At 46.3% G+C, this 18,268-nt stretch overlaps 1 protein-coding gene across 1 annotated transcript in view; it reads right to left on the minus strand.

Annotated features, from left to right (window-relative positions):
* Nucleotides 1-3,627: 3,627 nt before the first annotated feature.
* The window catches only part of Fam184b (family with sequence similarity 184 member B), a 111,029-nt gene continuing 96,388 nt past the window's right edge, over nt 3,628-18,268 (minus strand). Inside the window, exons 11-18 of the mRNA XM_071614785.1 lie at nt 16,381-16,534; nt 14,976-15,139; nt 13,638-13,810; nt 11,311-11,457; nt 9,362-9,479; nt 8,087-8,191; nt 6,671-6,870; nt 3,628-4,749 (exon numbers count right to left, since the gene is read on the minus strand). Coding sequence (XP_071470886.1) covers nt 4,656-4,749; nt 6,671-6,870; nt 8,087-8,191; nt 9,362-9,479; nt 11,311-11,457; nt 13,638-13,810; nt 14,976-15,139; nt 16,381-16,534 — 1,155 coding nt within the window. The 3' untranslated portion in view covers nt 3,628-4,655. The remainder of the gene's footprint in view (nt 4,750-6,670; nt 6,871-8,086; nt 8,192-9,361; nt 9,480-11,310; nt 11,458-13,637; nt 13,811-14,975; nt 15,140-16,380; nt 16,535-18,268) is intronic.

Here is an 18,268-nt window from a genome sequence, read left to right on the forward strand (position 1 = left end):
AATTTGCTATCTCAAGACTTTGAACTACCTCAAGAAGAGGAATCTAATGCAACATTTGTAATGCTTCCATAGCAGTACAGAGTGCAGATATTTTGTAAATATGTCAGAAAAAAGGGTTCAAGTATGCTAGGTTAGCAGAGATCCTTAAGTTGATGCTGCCTTTTGTTTGGGTGAGTGTATGTGTTATGTGGTGTTTGCTGTGTTGAGGGAGCTGTGTTGGGAGCACGACATGCTGGAGGCCTCATAGTAATGAACCAGTGTGAGTAACAGCAGACCCAGTCTCCCTAGCATGACGCTGGGACACAAGTGATGGACAAGGGGTCAAAGCTTGGTCTGATTCTTTTTCTTTTGAGTTTTGTTTTGTTTTGTTTGCTTGTGTTTTTATTTTACTTTTTGGAGAAAAGGCAGTTTACATGAAGGAAGGTTCTTGTTCAGTGGATTTGATTCCAAGAACCTAGGGCTTTGGGGTGGAGGTGACCTGCAGAGTGATTCCCAGCTCCTTCACCTCCACCGAGAGCATGTGGATCCTCTGTGGGGAAAGTATTGTGCCCTCTTGTCAGAAGAGGTTTTCTATTTTCTGTTTTACGCAACTCTTAGATTATATCCCTCAGCCAGTACAAACACTCCTCTGTCTTCTGAATAGTCAGTAGGTCTGTGGCTGTGTCTTGGTTCATTTTGTCCTTTTCAACCCTGAAGATCCCTTCCCATGCGCCTTGATACCCACTCATGTTCCTGGTGTGACCTGGATGCCACCTGGTCCACAAAGCCTCCACTCCATTCCAGGGCACAGGGCTTTTTTTCCTTCCACTGTCTTGTGGGTTAGTGAATGGTATCTTTTTTTGTGCTCCTTGCTGCATTGTATGCTCATGGGAAATGGGCATTACTCCCCTGGAATATACAGGAACATGTATTTTGTACTCATTTTGTGTATACATATTACTCATTTTGTTTGTGACCTGTGAGGATGATACTTGGTTTGTGGACCTATGACCTGTGATGACTAGCCTGAGGCCAGCGTATCTCCCCTTGGTTGGAGTGTATAAGTCAAAACTTAAAAGTTATTTTTTACTCTTAGGGTTTTAACCTGGTCATCTCATGCCAGATAGAAGCTCTGATTGGCAGCTTTAGGTTTCTTGATTAAAAACCTAAATAAACGCCCAGTGTGATGGCACATACCTGTAATCCCAGTGGCTCAGGAGGCTGAGGCAGGAGGATTGCAAGTTCAAAGCCAGCTTCAGCAAAAGCCAGGTGCTAAGCAATTCAGTGAGATCCTGTCTCTAAACAAAATACAAAATAGGGCTGGGGATGTGGCTTGAATGTCCCTGAGTTCAATCCTTGGTATCCCTGCCCCCCCCATCCCCCACAAAATAAACTAAGTTTGAGGCAGTCTTTCAATGATAAAAGTGTTTTTGGTGAAAAGATCAGAAACTATTCTACTTGGTGCTTAATGAAAATGTTTTGAATGAATGTAAATACAAGTTACTGTCATTTCTTTATATTAATTCAGAAGTTATCCGTCAAATAAATAATGATTTTCCAATATTGTCAATTTGTTAACATCTTTTTTTAATGACGCTTTGCTGACTGCTGAACATAGGAATTCTCTGCACTGCTGTGTCCTTCAGGGAGAAACCAGAGTTCATGCTCCAGGACTTCCTTTGTCTTCCCACCCCATAGACAACCCTTCCCACCTTTTTAGGGCTTTCCTCTCCTGTTGCTGCAGTGCCTGCATGTTCTAGGTCCTAGATCAGTCACCTACAAGGCAGACAGCTGAGAGCTAGTGGAAGACAGTAGATCAAAACAGTGTCATAGGAGGCTGGGGGTGAGGCTTATTGGTAGAGCACCGGCCCAGCATATGTGAGGCCCTGGGTTCAGTCCCCAGTACTACTAAAAACAAAAGCAATATTGAATCCTGGGGTAGAGTTATGGGTAATGGTGGAGGTAATTGCCACCCTTAGAAATCTGTAAGACACTGAAGGAAGTCCCTGTCATAGCTGTTTAATTTGCCAGCCTCACCTTTACAGAGTTCAGAAGGATCCTGGAGAGTGACTGTTGACCAAGAGTCTAAACCACAACCACTTCATTGGCTGTGGTAATAATGCTGGAGCAGTTAAGGGCCCAGGTCTGTGGTCTGCAGCAACTGATGGGTTGAATCTGTTCTTTTCTTTTTTTTTTTTTCTTTAATTTTTATTGTTGGTTGTTCAAAACATTACATAGTTCTTGACAAATCATATTTCACACTTTGATTCAAGTGGGTTATGAACTCCCATTTTTACCCCGGATACAGATTGCAGCATCAGAATCTGTTCTTTTCTACCCCAGTTAAGAAACAGTTTGCATTCCAGCAGGCCCTAGGAACATGGAACTCTTCAGCCTCTGGTCATAATACAGCCTGAAAAGATTTAGCATCAAACCTGAATCAGTCCGTGTCTCTCAATAGCCATTGTTACCTACAGGCCATTACCATCACCTCTAGGGCTGCTCTTGAGAGTCTGGTGGAATCAGATGACGCCACCTCAAACAGATGGAATTATATCTAGCATATCTGTTTTGTTACTATAATTGGCTCCAAAAAGGTGAAAATTTCATTTTCTGCTGGTAAAAATAACAAATTACTAGAAACTTTTGGGGTGGTTTATTTTGTAATAAACTAAAAGTTTATTTGTGTATCTTTAGATGCCTTACTTCAATACTCAAGGAAATAGTCTCAAAAAACTAATAGAAGAATGTAAAAATTTGGTTAACAAAGGCTTAGTTATTTCAAGGTAGAATCTAGAAATTTAATAAGTTCTTTCACTTGAAGTAAGAAAGGAGTCAAAAACAGATGTAGTAGCAACATAATTTTGTCCCTGCAAAAGTATTATGCTGAGTCAGAGGACAGTAGTATATAGTGCAGTCTGCTTTGTTAGTTATTAGGAGTTGTACAGGGTTGTGATAATGTTTCAACTCAGAAGTATAACCACCTGTGTATAGTTTTTTTCCTGTCACAAAACAAAACACAATGCTTATGGCCAAGATCTGAATGTTGTTTTCCTAAAGTTCATTTGTTGGAACTTAATACTCATGTGAGACAAGTTCAGTTTCCCTAATCCACGAGTTTTTGTGCACTGACATGACACTGCAAATGGAAAATTCCACACCTGGCATGTAGTCAAAATGCAGGTGTACTAAAAATAATGTATAAAATTACCCAGCAGGCTGTTTAAGGTGTGTATGAAACAAATGAATTTCATCTTTAGACTTGGGTTCCATCCCCAAAATCTCATATATTCATATATATGCAAGTATTCCAAAATCTCGAGTTCTTTTTTTGAATCCAGGGCTTTGCACATGTTAAGTGTATGCTCTACCACTGAGCCACACTGCTGAGCTCAGTGATAGAGCACTTCCCAGCATTTCAACAACAAAATCCTATTAGCTTCATGTTTTGTTTCAGTAGTAAATTTTGCCTTTAAATGTTGAGTTTCAATTTTACTTGCATTTCTCTCAAACTGATGTGTGTGAAGTATGTTATTGCCACTTTTTATTTGTTGATGCTCTGACTGAGCTTAAAATGAATTTCCTACTTTTCAACTCTGTCTTCATCCAGTTCTACCTTTTTAAGAAAAAGCAATACCAGCACAACCATTCTTACTGCCCAGTTGTTTAAAGTTTTATTCAAAGAGCAAAGATTTGACAGTGCATAGAGTTAACATCTGTTTAGGCCACTTACTGGGCCAGCACCAAAGGATTGAGAAAATATTTTGCCCACTAAAATTTGCATGAGTCTTTGTCAAGTCACATTGCTCTGCAGAGGGTAGATAATGCATGTGGACTGAGAGCAAGGTCAGCACCGTGAGCAGCCATTCCCAGTGCCCTTTGATCTACTGAGAGTCCATGCAAAGGGGCAGCAACACATCATGAGGCAAATGGCCCAAACCCAAATACCAGGGATTCTGGAGATCTTTGACTTCAGAGATCAGATGGGCTAGAAACTTTCAAAAATAACAAGTTGACAGGACAGTCATTGAAACAGATGTTTGGTGGGGCAAGGCACAGCTACTCACAAAAAATTCCAATTCTTGATGGGCGTCTTCACTCATTGTTTAATCTTGCAAAGCCCCTTCTGAGGTAGGTGTTAACCCTCTGTAATCTGCTGCCTGTCCTAGACCCAGGAAGTCAGAACATGCAAACTACGCATGCTGTGGTTCATTCCTAATAGGTCGATTTTTTTTTTCTTTTTTATTGACTTTCCTGTTTTGAACTTTATTTTTATTCCTCTTCCTATTGAGGTTGGATGTGTATTTTGGAATAATATCATTTTACATAAAAAGCAGCTTTTCAAGTGGAAATGACTAGCATCCTAAGGAAAAATGAAACCACTTTTAAAATAGACCACGGAAACCACAAAGTCTGCCAGCCCACAAAGTGGAGTACAATGTCACGGACACTGGAAATACAAATGGTATAGGTCACTGGAACATTAATAACATTTTCCTGTGGGTGCTTTTTAATAACATTGGTTTGATTTATCTTTAATATCAAGATTTTTTAATGAACCTGTGTCACAATGAAATAGTATGAAATGTTTTGGTTGGTTGGTTGGTTGTAGTTCACTCCTTCAGACGTTTTAAGTGGTTTTCTAACAGCCTCTCTGAGGTATCTCAAGGCTGAGTTTAGAAGGAGAAGTACTTGGTAAACCACTCCTGGTGTGGGGAGCCCTGTTTCTGCTGGGCTTCTTTGGCTTGGGCTGTTTCACCATCTTGTGTCCTAAAAACAAACAGAAGTTTCTTCTGTGATTTTTGAAATTTTTCAGTAGGCAGTGGAATGCTCCCTTACCTTTCCAAGGAAACATTCCAGCCAGAGACCACCTCTTCCTGGCTGGAAACAGGTTGTGAGGAATGGGGTGGGGAGGGAAAGTCCAGTTCCTATTTTGAAAACAAGGTTCTCCATTGTTTGCTTCTCCATTGTCTCCTTAAAGCTAGTGGTTACTACAGTAATGAGGTGTATTTTGCAACATTTATTATTTATTTCAGACACGAATTAGGTAAGTTTAATTGTAAAAAAGTATAAAAAAGGTCAGCAGAACATTGTGAGCACTACCAGCTGTCTAGTGTATTCTAGCGTCTCAGCGAGGCCTTGAAATTAGCCTACTGGATTGAAAAGGAGAAACCGTAGTCACCAATCCCAGCACACCTGGCTGACCAGTCTATGCATTGTGAAGCTTCATGTGAAACAACAGAAGAGCTTTAAACAGAAGTGCATTTGTGGTGGTGGGTACCCGGGATTGAACTCAGGGGCATTTAACCACTGAGCCACATCCCCAGCCCTATTTTGTATTTTATTTAGAGACTGGGTCTCACTGAGTTGCTTAGGGCCTGGCTTTTGCTGAGGCTAGCTTTGAACTCAGGATCCTCCTACCTCAGCCTCCCAAGCCTCTGGGATTACAGCCCTGCGCCACCATGTCCAGCCCAGAAGTGTACATTAATGAGGAGAAAAACATGCCAGAGTCAAAAACTGGCCCTGGTGGTTAACAGGTGTTTGGGGGCTCTGGGCCTGGGCTTCCACAGCTGGGAAACAGGCTGGACCCATACAGGGAAAGCAAGGGGTTCCTTCCAGCGCCACACTCAAAAGCTCTCAGCCTCTCCATCTGTCCAGACAGCCCTGGGGCAGCAGGCAGGCAGGGCTTCTGGGACAGGACATTTTAGATGGGGCCCTTCCTGGAATGCAAACTTTAAGCCCAGAATGTAAAGATCGCCTTTTGAATGCAAGACTGGAGAGGAAGGAGAATTAGTAAACACAGGAAGATCAGAAGTGTGTGAAAGATTTCAGAAGCAAGAAACAAGGGAAGATAAGGAAGGTGCATCTGATCATTATGCACAATCAATCAAACTCACAGATTTAGAGGCCTTAAAACTCCAAAATAATACAATAAATCTTGGGAAATAGCCTTAATAATAGTGAAATTGTACTGAGCCCTTTTGTGCCTGGCCTTTGTTAAACATGTCCTATGGGTTAATTCCTTTAGTGTCACATCAGTCTAATGATGCGGGTATTAACTATATGATTTCCATTTTCATAGTCTGAATATAGGGAACCAGAGAGGTCAAGTGACTGGCCAGGGCTACACAGCTAAGAAACATGAGGACCAGATTTTAAATACAGACCTCAAAGCCAGGTGAAGAGAGTCTATCCTCTATGTAATCCACACCAAAGTTCTCAGCTAAGTGAGTCCATTAAAAAAGGTTTTCTGGGCTAGCTCAGTGGCACACACCTGTAATCCCAGCAGCTTGGGAGGCTGAGGCAGGAGGATTGCAAGTTCAAAACCAGCCTCAGCAATGGCAAGGTGCTAAGCAACTCAGTGAGACAAAATAGGGCTGGGGATGTGGCTCAATGGTTGAGTGCTCCTGAGTTCAATACTGGGTAACATCCCCCCACACCCCCCAAAAAGAAGGACCTTTTGGAATTTGATACCAGAAATAGTACCCCTTCCAAAGAATGACATAATTCCCCTCTCTTACACAATCTTCCTGTTTGGCTAATTGTTATTTCTGCAGGACAGGGCTGGTTTTGCTACTCTATATTTGCCCAAATGTGGAGTATTTAGCATGAGCCAAAAAGAATCCCTAATTCCACACTCCCCACCCTGCCCCATCCATGGAAAAATGCAATGAGACCTCTGCACCCCTACCTTGTGGCAGTCTTAGCATCTAGAGACTGGGTGGGTTTGTAAGGCCGGCTACAACTGGGGCTTGGGTCCAAACTGGGTGACTTGGTCAATGGAGGCGCGTTAAGTCTGGAGCTCAGATCCCCACTGAGGAAGTTCTTGGCGTAGGAGGCGAGGTTTGGCACGCTCACTACTCGACTCGGCACCTCCTCCATCCTCTTTTTCTATTTGTATTGGAGGGAAGTTCTGTTAGTGCTTCCCACAAATGGCTTTATTGTAAAGGTAAAGAAGGCCCACCCAACCAAAGCGATAATGGGAAAAGAGGCAACAACTTTCATGATATATTTGCATGTTACTTTTAGATATTTTTATTTAATATTATTTATTTTTGAAGTTCTGGGGACAAAAGTCAGGGCCTCAAAAATGTTGGGCAAGTGCTTTACCACTGAGCTACACCTTAGCTCTTTAAATCCCCTTTCTTCTATGTTTTTTTTTTAGAAAGAGAGAGAGAGAATTTTTAATATTTATTTTTTAGTTTTTGGCGGACACAACATCTTTGTATGTGGTGCTGAGGATCGAACCCAGGCGGCACGCATGCCAGGCGAGCGCGCTACCACTTGAGCCCCATCCCCAGCCCTATTTTATGTTTTAAAGAACATGTAAGTCCACAGTTTTCTTTATCCAAAATTTCTGGAGAAGACGTGTAATAATTTTTAAGAGCTTAGAGACCATGTACCACCCCACATTAGCTGGACACACCCTGTACTCAAATATATTAATATCTCCTTAGTGAAATTTATATTTCGTTACAGTAAGGATATAAGTAAGGATATAAATAAGATCTCATCAGTTCAGGTCAGTTTAGGTTTATTGTTTTATGAGCTGTAAAAAAATACTAATTCTTTAGAAGTGTTAGGATATTGTGATAGCAGATAAGAGACTTGGATACGAACAGGCTCATCATTACATATTCCAAAAACATCATAAAGAAATAAAGAAGGGGCTGGGGTTGTGGCTCAGCAGTAGAGTGCTCTCCTAGTACGTGTGAGGCACTGGGTTTGAGCCTCAGCATTACATGTAAATAAAGCTATTATGTCCATCTACAACTAAGAAAAAGTAAAGAAAGCAGTAGAAAATTCCCACTATTTCCCCTCTCTCCCATGACCCAGATAGGACTATTATTAATAGGGACAAATATTTACTGTAGAAAATTTGAAAAATACAAAGGCCCATGGGAAGTAAAAACCACACATAATCTGCCCAAGCCAGATGTAAAAGCTGTTTGTTAGGACAGTGGGCCATTTCCTGTGGGTCTTTTGCCAATGCCTGCTCCTCTCAATGTACACCAGCCCAGTGCACATCAACTAGCTGCAGTTTCCTTTAGGAGGAAAGAAGTCAACAGAACTGTATGACGCATTAAAATCCGTAGATCCAACTTACCTTCATGGAAGGTGTCAAATACCCTGGGTGAGGATTGAAAGAAAAGGACCGATTCCGATGGGACATCGTGCTAGGGAACGCTGCGTAGTGAAACCTTCTCTCTTCCTGGAAAACCAATACAACAAGTCTAAATGGGCCTGAGCACATGGCACTGGGCCTGACTTGAAAGAAGACATCTGGGAGGGCAGAACACAGAAGGCAAGGCCACGGGAGGGAGGGCAGTCGGCAATTAAGCTACCAGCCGCTGGAGCTGTAGGGAATGCCCTTTACTTCCAGGGTCCTTCGGGGAAGGAAAGAACAAATTTATGCCAAGCAAGTATTCTCAGCGTTTGAAATCTAATGTAGAGAAAGAATACCCTTGAATGCCCAAGAGATCTCGGCTCCTTTCCTCACTAACGTTTATTTCACATTTGTATCATAGATGTAAACACAAAAGTAAAGAGGGCACATAAGATCCATCGCCCACTTCAGCAATTATAACTGTAATGGGCCAAGGTGGATTATTGTGTATGTCATCTACTCTTTTCTCTCCAGCTATATTATTCTTATAGCAAATTCCAGTTGTCATTTAATTTCATCTGTAAAAACTTCAATATGTATTTCAAAGATTAAGGATTTTTTTTTCCTAACAAAAATGATAACCACAATATCCCACACTTATCAAGTGAGTCATAATTCCTTATTAATATAATCTTCAGTCATTGGTCAAAGTTGGAAGACACATAGAAGTGAGGCAGGTGATCAGGAATAAAGGAAGGGAAGGGGCATCTTAAGAAATGACCATCAGGTCTTGGTGGCTTTAGGATATAGAATCAGAGTTGGAAATAACTTACCTTCAAAGGATCAAGGGAATGATTTTTATTTTTTTAACTAAGAAACAGATGGTTATTTTTACAACAGGAAGATCAACAATAGAAATTCTCTTTGGTACTACAAAAAAACTGAACTAATATTCAACATGAAGCAAATGCCATTGGACTTGGGAGTAGACTTGTGCAGAGGCTGGCACAGGGCCACTCATTGAGTTAGGTGCAGAACCCAGGACCCCATCTTGGGAGTAGAGTGGGTTTTCTTTGCCTCCTGTTTTCCTGTACTAATATTTTTAATTAGTGAGTAATTCTGTTTAAGAAAGGATTCTTTGCAAGTCAAGATTTTAGGCACTTTTAGAGAAAGGCTGGGCACCCAGTGGGGGTTGCTCCTGGATAGCTCAGCCATGCCCCACCAGGTACATGGGCACCGGGCCTGCTGCTGTCTGCTGGGCCCTGGCAGTCTCACCGTAAGCTGCTTGATGATCTCCTCTCTCTCCTTGAGGCGGGTCTGCAAACGGCCTATGAGCTGCAGGTCCTCAGGCCTGGACGCTCCCTTTCCTGGCTTCTCTCCCGCATCTTTCAGTCTGTCCAAAGCAGGCAGTTAGTCCCCTTTACAGTGATTACTCAACGGGAGGGATGCCCAGTGGACACCAGGTGGATGTTGGCATGTACTGAGCCTGGCCAGCTGAGGTAGGACAGCAGCAGAGGCCGGCACAGGGCCACTCGTGAGTTAGGTGCAGAACCCAGGACCCCATCTCCCAGTATGTCCCCTGTCAGTTCTCCCAAGGCTGCAGGGCAAGGAACTAAAGATCCATGGGTGCACATAAACGCTGCACTCAGCCAGGCTTCAAGAGACTGGGATGTAGCTGGGGCAAGAGCAGGAAAATGCCACTACCCACTGGGAGGCCAGCAGGTCCCCTGGATGCTGACATGGCTCTGGTGCCATCTGCTGGCAGACAGGTGCAGCACGAGCCAGTCTTCTGAAGCCAGATTCTCCCGTGGTGAGGGGAGAGGGAGGTTTGGGGCTGCAGAGGACCCCTAAGGCCTGGGGCTTTGGGATGAGCTGACCTGGGCTCTAATCCTGATGCTACTTTTTCCTTCTTATGTTACCCTGAGCATAGTATTTCAACCATGGGGTGGTTGTGAGAATTCAATGAAATAACGGATACCCAGCACATGACAAGTGCCCATTAGACAGATGGTGGCTGGAAAAACCTTTCAGTGAAGCTTTTGGATGATTCCTTTTGCATTGGAGACAGTGGAGACCAGTTTCTAAGAGTGCAGGCTAAGGGCCAGATAGATGATCTCTTTATTTACTTAGTGCTGTATAATCTTGGGCAAATGGATTCACCTACCTGCACCTGCATTATAGTAATATCCTCCTAAATGGTGTCCCTATCAATCACCCCAGACCCCTAGCCTCATCTTTCAGCAACCAGAAGTGACTCTCTTTTTTTTTTTTTTTGTTAGTATTTATTTTTCAGGGTGTAGTTGGACACAATACGTTTATTTATTTATTTTTATGTGGTGCTGAGGATTGAACCTAGTGCCTCGCATGTGCTAGATGAGCGCTCCACCACTGAGTCACAACCCCAGCCCTAGAAGTGACTCTTTTAAAAGGTAAATCAGATGTTCCATCCCCAGGGCTTCCCCGAGGACTATAAACACATCAAGTTCCTTCCAGTAAAGGGCAGATCTCAGCCAGCCACTCCCTAGCACTCACTCTCACTCCATTCACCCAAACCAGCCAACTGACTCTTCCCAGTCATGTGACACAGGCCCTGGGGCCTTTGTACTTGTTCCTTCAGACTGGCTCTCAGATGATCCTTGTCACTCTGTGCCCTTATCCTGCCTTCTAGCACTTTCACTACCTGCTATGAAGTTAAGTATTGACTATTTCTTATCTGAATCCCCACCTGGAACTTGTGAGCACCATGAAAACATAGTCTTTTGTTCCCGCTTACAACTTTTGAGATTAAAATTGTGCACAGAACATAGTAGGCCCTTAACAAATACTTGTTGAATAAATAAATGAATGCACGTAGACATGCACAAGGGACTGTTTTTTTTTCATCTGGGGGGTGAGGGAGGACAGTTTCCCCCTTGTGAACATTGAATGAGATGATACGTGTTTGAATAGGGCAGACACTCACAAAAATGTAGCCCAGGTCCTTCTGATATTTTTTTCTAAGTGTAAGGGGTAAACCAGGCCCATGAAACAGTGCTCATTTTCACAGATAACCAGTGCCCTGCAGCCTTATAAGATGAAGAGCCACCATCCTCATCTGCCAGGAACGGAGAGGTTTTCTAGCAGGAAAAACTAGGAAAACCTAGAGACACCAGGATGAGTTGGTCCCCTTCATAAATGGTACATCTGCTAGTGTCTCCCTCTCTGGGGCCCAGGGTCTTCCTTACTCAGCTTCCAGGGCCGCCAGCCTGGCCTGGAGCCGGGCCTGGGCTCCACTGAAATCAGCCACCATGGCCTGCATCTCCTTCCTGTGTTCCTGGCGAAGCGTCTCCACCTCCCTGGTCTTCTGGGCTTGTTGGTCCTCCTCCAGCATCCTGGGTAGACAGAAGCACAGCCAGGCTCACTCCAGCTCCAGGGATAGCCAGCCCCTCCACACTCCACTGAGTGGGATGGTTTAGGTGACCCTGGGTAGAGGGAGGTTATGAATCTAAGATCAAAACACTCATGAGAGGAGTTGGGTCTGAATTGTAGAATCCACGGGTTCCTTTGCAGCTCTCTCCCACTCCGGCATCCATGAAGGAGACCCTGAGCAGGAGGCAGGCTTCAGAGGAAAGGGGTGAGGAACAGACCTGGAGGAGAGCCCAGGAAACATTCCCCTCACTTGGAGCAGCTGGGGAGACCCAGTGCCCTGGGACTCTGAGACCTGGAGATCCCCCGTCCAGGTGGAAAGGCAGCATGGGATGGAGTAAGAGCAGCACCTGGGACCAGGCTGCCTGCATCCATGGCCTCCTCCCCACTAGCTGTGTGACCTCAAGCAAGCTGCTTCTAATCTGTGTTCTGCTAACTGGAGGTGACAGTGGCACCTACCTTATGGGGGTCATTACCAGGAGGACTTGCATTAATACATGTCTAGAACAGTCCATGGCACAAAACCCATGTTCAACCATTAGCTACCATTTGCCTAAAACTAAGGTGGAGTATTAAGGGATCCCCGGGTGAGCCACAGAGGTAATTCACTCTCATAAAGGACTTGCAAATTTCCATGTAATTGTACTTACTCCCAGGAGAGGAGCTCTTCCTTTCCTTACTTGAAGGGAGGTAGGCCCAGAGTGATTCGGAGTCCCAAACCCGGCCCAACCTCCTTATTCTGGGCTCTTGCCCAGGGTCACTTGGTGAGGCACTATCTGAATCTAAGGTGTCCCACCAGGTGGGCTTGTGGCCATCCCTCAGATGAGCCTCAGGTCTGCTGCTCACTTGGGGGCAGGTCTCAGGACCATAGCCCTGTTGGGGCCTGAGTTACTTCACAGCCACAGGAGCCTGGGTGGAACCCTCCTCCCCTCACCGTGAGCTGAGGACTCAGAGTGATGCCCCTCTCCTGGTGGCAGCTTCCCTCCTCTGGGCATTAGAACAACTGGGGCCTCTTTCCACATCCAGATTCCAGAGCCCCTCCTCAGCTCTACTGCAACTAGGGGAGTCCAGAGCGGGTGTTTTTAACAGAGCTCTCTTGGAGGCATCTCTGTCTGAGAACCCATGTTACCCAGAGCTACCTGAGGCTACAGGACACCTCTCCCTTGGTTAATCTCAGTCAATGCTTCTGCCTGGAAAAGGGGGATTCATCCCTTGTCCCGAGGAACTCCAGAACCTCTGGAAAATTCCCTCACCCTATCTGTTTATTGCAGGAAGAGGGAAATGAAGGACTCACACAGTGGTACTCAAGATGGATATGGTGACTCTGCAGCAGCAGCTCCTTTAGTACTGAAAATCTATTTAATTATACTCTGGCCCCAATGAATCAGAAAGAGTAGGGATAGAACCCAGTAATGTATGCTCAACAAAGGTTCCAGGAGATTTTATTTTATTTTTTCCAGTGCCAGAGGTTCAGCTCAGGATCTTGTGCCTGATAGGAACGTGCTCTACCACTTTTTTTGAAAGATTAATTGATAAAGTTCATTCTTAAAGAAAGAAACTAAAAAGTCTTGCTAAAAGTCCTATTAAAGAAATTGGATTTGTATTAAAAACTTTCCAACAGGGATAAAAGGGCAGTGAATTCAGGATTGATAAGTTATTTACTAACCTCCATAAAGAACCAACACAGTGCTTCCTCCATGCCGGCCCAAACCACCTCTGCACACACCTCGCTGCACCCTACCGCGGCCCCAGCCACGGCGGTCGGTGGTACTCCATTTTTCGGATGAGGACCCAGTCGGGAGAAATCAGCTGACTCATCAATGTCACAGTTAAAGTGCACAGCACTGTTTGAATTATTCCACCATACTTTCTCCAAAGGCCTGATCTGAGAACACTTTGGGGGTCTTCTAGGTATGAGTCTAGGTCTGATGAATTCCGTGTTTTGCAGGGACATGGGGTTCCCTCTCCTATGGGGCAAATCCTATTTGGAGATCTAGGATTCCCAGAACACCAGTACCTTGCAGGGGTCAAAGGAGTAACATCCCGGATTGTTAAAGTATTAAGGAGTCTTTTGGAGGGCGGGGGCGTTTCCCATCTCCCGCCCTGAGCCGCATCCGAGGGGCAGTGAAGCCGGGCCCTGACCCACCTGTGCTGCTCACGGAGCTGCAGCACCTCCTGCTGGTGCTGCTCGGCCTCGGCGCGCAGTCGCAGCAAGGCGTCCCTGAGCTGAGCGCTCTCCTCCCGCGGCCCGCAGCCCTCGCTCTGCCCCTGCTCGGCGACGCCCGGCGGGGAGCCGGCCTGGCCCGGGCCGCCCCCATCCTAGAGAAGCAAACCAAAACCGGTGCTTTTAGGGGTTGCAAAGGTGGACAAGGCACCACAGGCCAATGCGCTGCAGCGAGGATGGAGGCCCGTGCGTGCCCGCCCAGCCTGCAGCCCCCGCCCAGGTGCTTTGGGAGTTGGCCAGGTGTGGCCCGCAAAGAGTTTAAAACTGGTGAACCACGAATGTAGCTCACATCCAAACAAGCAAGGCACTTACTTCACCTGTTGCCTGCTGCTTGCCTTTGCCATTCCCTCCACCTGGAGGGCTCCCCACCTAAGCGTTACCGCCTAAGGGCCTAACAGGGCCCGCAGCAGTCTGGAGTGCCAATAGGAAGCTCTCCAGGAGCTCGAGGGTGGAGCGGTCTGGGTGTGCAGGAGAAGCTCCCCCACACTCCCGGCCGCTTGGCCCTTCCTCTGCCACCCAGGGTAAGCTGGGTAGAAGAGGGGGCAAGCATGACAGGCTGGAGTTCACAGGCTCCAAGGACAAAGGGATGGTGCAGATGCCAAGGGACCCGCTGGGAACGTGGCTGGAGACACAGGCTGTAGCCAGTGGAGGCTTTTCAATGTCTGGGGGCATTTGGAGCTTATTCCAACGGGAGCCACTGAAGGCTTTTCACAAAGTAGTTCTGGGCTTTTAACCAAATACCCAAAGCCTAGCAAAGGGCTGAAGGAGAGGGCCTGGACTGTTAGGAGGTCCCTGTGCTACCTGGCTGGAATAGGAGTTAAGGACATGCAGGGAAGGGGCTGATGGGCAAGGTCCAGGCAGAAAGTTGGACCTCAATGAAAACAGCGAGGTGTAGATGGGGAGTCTATCTGGGGACGAGTTCTGAGAAATTCTTATGCATATCCCAAGGAGTAACCCAGACTAGTAGTCTGGGATGGGAGGTGTCTGGCACCACACCCTGAGATGCCACTGTGCCTGAATTACAGATAATGTGCAGCACTTGAGCACTATTTTTTGCTTTTCAAAGATGAAAGTCTGTCAGTTCACCAAATATCCCCCCCCCCAGATCCAGGGAGGAGAAGGGTCTTGCCATTTCAGGCAGGGGAATGAGCCAGTACCAGTGCCTGTTGTCCATGGGCTCATGCTGTGGCCCAAATGCTGCTCCAGGAGGGCAGAATGGGGTAGGGTGGGGTGGGCTATGGTGGGGGCAGAGGCACTGACCTCTGTGATGATGGCAGGGTCCTTGCTGTCTCCTGTGCATGGGCCAGTGGCCTGCCTTCTGCCCAAGCTTCCCAGAGCCTTCAGCTGAGCCTGCAGTGCCTCCAGCTCCTTCTGGTGCTCAGAGCACACAGCTCGCTGCTCTGATAGCTCCTGCCCCAGGGATTCTGCAGAAAGAAGAGCAGCAAAAGGTCACGGTCATGGCTGAAGTCTGTCCTGCAGGGACAGTCTTTGGGGTGGGGTTGAGTGGGTAGCTGCTGAAAGCTTCAGGCTGAGTCCCCTGAACTTATTCCAAGATAACAGAAACAGAGTAACATGTATGGAGCACTAAATATGCTGTAAACCCTTTGAGAACTGTTCTCATTTAAGCCCCACAACCATCTTCTCTGATCTTCTCTGGTGCATATTACGCCCCCCCCCCCACCCCACACACATCCTCCGCTCCCATTCATCCGAGCTCCATTTATGATGAACATCCCAGGGTAAGTTGCCCAGAGCCACACAGCTAAGTGGTGGAGTGGGGATTCGTCTTTCCTCTGAACCACCTGCTTGGCTACTGCTCATTGGTAGGATGGGTAGCAGGTGAGAGTGGGATGGCTGAGCCCAGGGCCCAATCCTGAGGCAGCAGTTGGTCTCAGCACACATCAGGAAGCCACGGGAAGAACAAGGAATTATCAAAGGACCCAGGGACTTCCTCTGGGGTCAGTGGTCTCAAGTTGAAAATCTTGAAGTTTATATCAACTCTTGAGACAAAGCATTTGCAGGTTCTCCATCCCACGGGCCTGGGGTCTTGACTGGATCATGGAGGCAGGAGATGGTGTGTCATCCCAATAGGAGATGGACCAAAGCCAGGAGAAATTTACTCATATAAATCAGTATTGGAGCTGGATTGGGAAGTTTGGCTCCAGAGTTCTTCGCTGCCTCCATTAACTTTCAGAATCCTTTTGTGAGTGGTTTTTGATGTGGAAACAGATGAGGGGCTGAATATCATGTTGAGAGCACACAAAGGAAGACCAGGAAGGACTGGGTAAACCTTCAGTGAGAGGCTGAGGCAATCCCATAAAACCCTGGGAAAGCTCAGAGATCTGACTTACATTCAATATTAATAATGATGTTAATATCTATATTCCCTGGGCTCCTATTATATGCAAGACACTCCTATTATATAGAATTAATATTTCCTTTAATTCTATATAACTACTCTATGAGGTAGGGACAATTGTGACTCCATTTTATAGAACAGGAAAACGAGGCTCAGGGTGGTCCACCCTAAGTGGCACAGCTGTTGGAGGCAGAGCAAGGTTGTTGCTCTGGCCTGCATGCCTTTAGGCCCGGGTCCCTGCTGGCCACTGGTTTCATGTGGCCCCTGCAGGTGGCCAGGCACTTGAAGGCTGCAGGCGGGGTGTACCTAGCAGCAGCGCTTGCTGTGCCTGCATCCTCTCACGCTCCTCTTGCAGCTCTTGCCTGGCCTTTTCCTCCAAGGCCTGGAGCTCCAGCCGGTGTGCCTGGTGTTGGATCTGGAGGCTGTGGCTGGATTCCTTCTTCAAGCGCTCCTCTATGGCCTGTGGGCAGAAGCAGGAGGAAGGAAGCATAAAATTGGGCATTCATTACTCAATTGTGGAGGGCTTGTTAGGCTACGGGGATGCTCTAGCAATGGACTGGCCATTTTGTACCACATGAACTCACCCCCATCCACAGCTGATTGGACCAGAGAAGACATCTGTTCCAAGGGGGCCCAATCAGAATTCTTTCATTGGGAATTTAGTGTTAGGACACAGAGGAGGAAGGGAATGAGACAAAGGGACAGGTACAGACACTGGCTGTGTGGCTACAGATTTAACACACTCAGAAGCACTGAATTGTTATGGTGTGGATATGAGGTGTCTCCAAAAAGCTCCTGTTGATGCAGGAATAATCAGAGGTGAAATGATTAGACTATGAGAGCTATAACCTAATCAGTCCAACCAGTGGATGGCTTGGGTGCTAACCATAGGCAGGTAGGGTCTGGCTGGAGGTGTGCCCTGGGAGAGCATCTTTCTGTGACCCTTTCCCCTCCTCTCTCTGCTTCCTCACCCCATCACGAGCCAAGCAGATTTCCTGTGCTAGCCCCTTCTGCCATGATATACTGTCTCTGTACACTGTGGGCCCAGAGCAATGGAATCAGCCATTTATGTACTGAGACCTCTGAAACCATGAGCCCCAAATGAACTTTCCCTCCTTTCAATTGTTCTGTTCAGGTATTTTGGTCACAGCAATGTGAAAGCTGACTAAAACACTATCTTCTATCTTTCCCAGGATGAGTGGGCAGAGGCACCCGTGGTAGGTACAGAAATGACCACTAAAATGTTCATGTCTGAATCTCTGGAAACTAAATATGTTACCTTTCACGGTAAAATAAACTTGGCAGATGTGATTAGGTTAAGGATCTTGAAAAGAGATTATTCTGAATTATCTTGTGGGCCTCAATCACAAGAGTCATTATAAAAGGGATACAGGGGTTTTGTGGTGGAATTGAGGAGAGGGAGGGAGAGAGATGTGAAGATGCTGGATGACTGCCTTTGATGATGCAGGATGGGGCCAGGAACCAAGGAAAGCAGGCAGCCCCTGGGAGTGGAAAAGGCCAAGAAACAGACTCTCCCTAGAGCCTACTGAAGGGTCTCAGCTCTGCCAACACCTTGATTTTCAGATTTCTGACCTCCACAACTGTCAGGTGACAGGTTTGTTTTGTGTTAAGTCCCAAGTTTGTGGTAATCTGTTAATAGTAGCAATAAGAAACAAATACAGTTTCTGCTGTGTTTTTTCTTTTTGCAACCCAGAGAGGTCCAGTTAAAACAGGAAGCTAGGGCTACTAGAGATGACTTGGCTTTCTTTAAGTTACACAGAAGAGATACAGGAGTTTTAACCCCAACTCCTTTTAATAAAGGAAGAAACGGTCTTAGAAAGTAAAGGATCTGCCTGAAGACAGGTAGGGGGTGTGACCCCTGGGGGCAGAATCCATGAGTCTCTTGTTGGGGAGAACTCAGCCATCTTCCAGCCAAGTTACTGAACCCAGCAGGAACTCAGAGCCCGCTCTCCCAGGCTCTGTCTCTGCTCCTCCCCAGCAGCAGCAGGAGGATGTCTTATTCCATGGGAAACTCCGTCTTGTAGTGGCAAGCCTATCCAATGAGAAGACAGGAAAGCCTCCTGGCCTCCTGCTTTCAAACCATCTGACTTCCCTCCTTTGGCACTTACACTTGCTGCAAGGCTCAGAAAATGCTGATCGGTAATTTTTATGTCCAGGGAAGTGGGAACACACA

The sequence above is a fragment of the Marmota flaviventris genome, chromosome 7 (assembly GCF_047511675.1).
Source record: "Marmota flaviventris isolate mMarFla1 chromosome 7, mMarFla1.hap1, whole genome shotgun sequence".
Classification (NCBI taxonomy): Eukaryota; Metazoa; Chordata; class Mammalia; order Rodentia; family Sciuridae; genus Marmota; species Marmota flaviventris.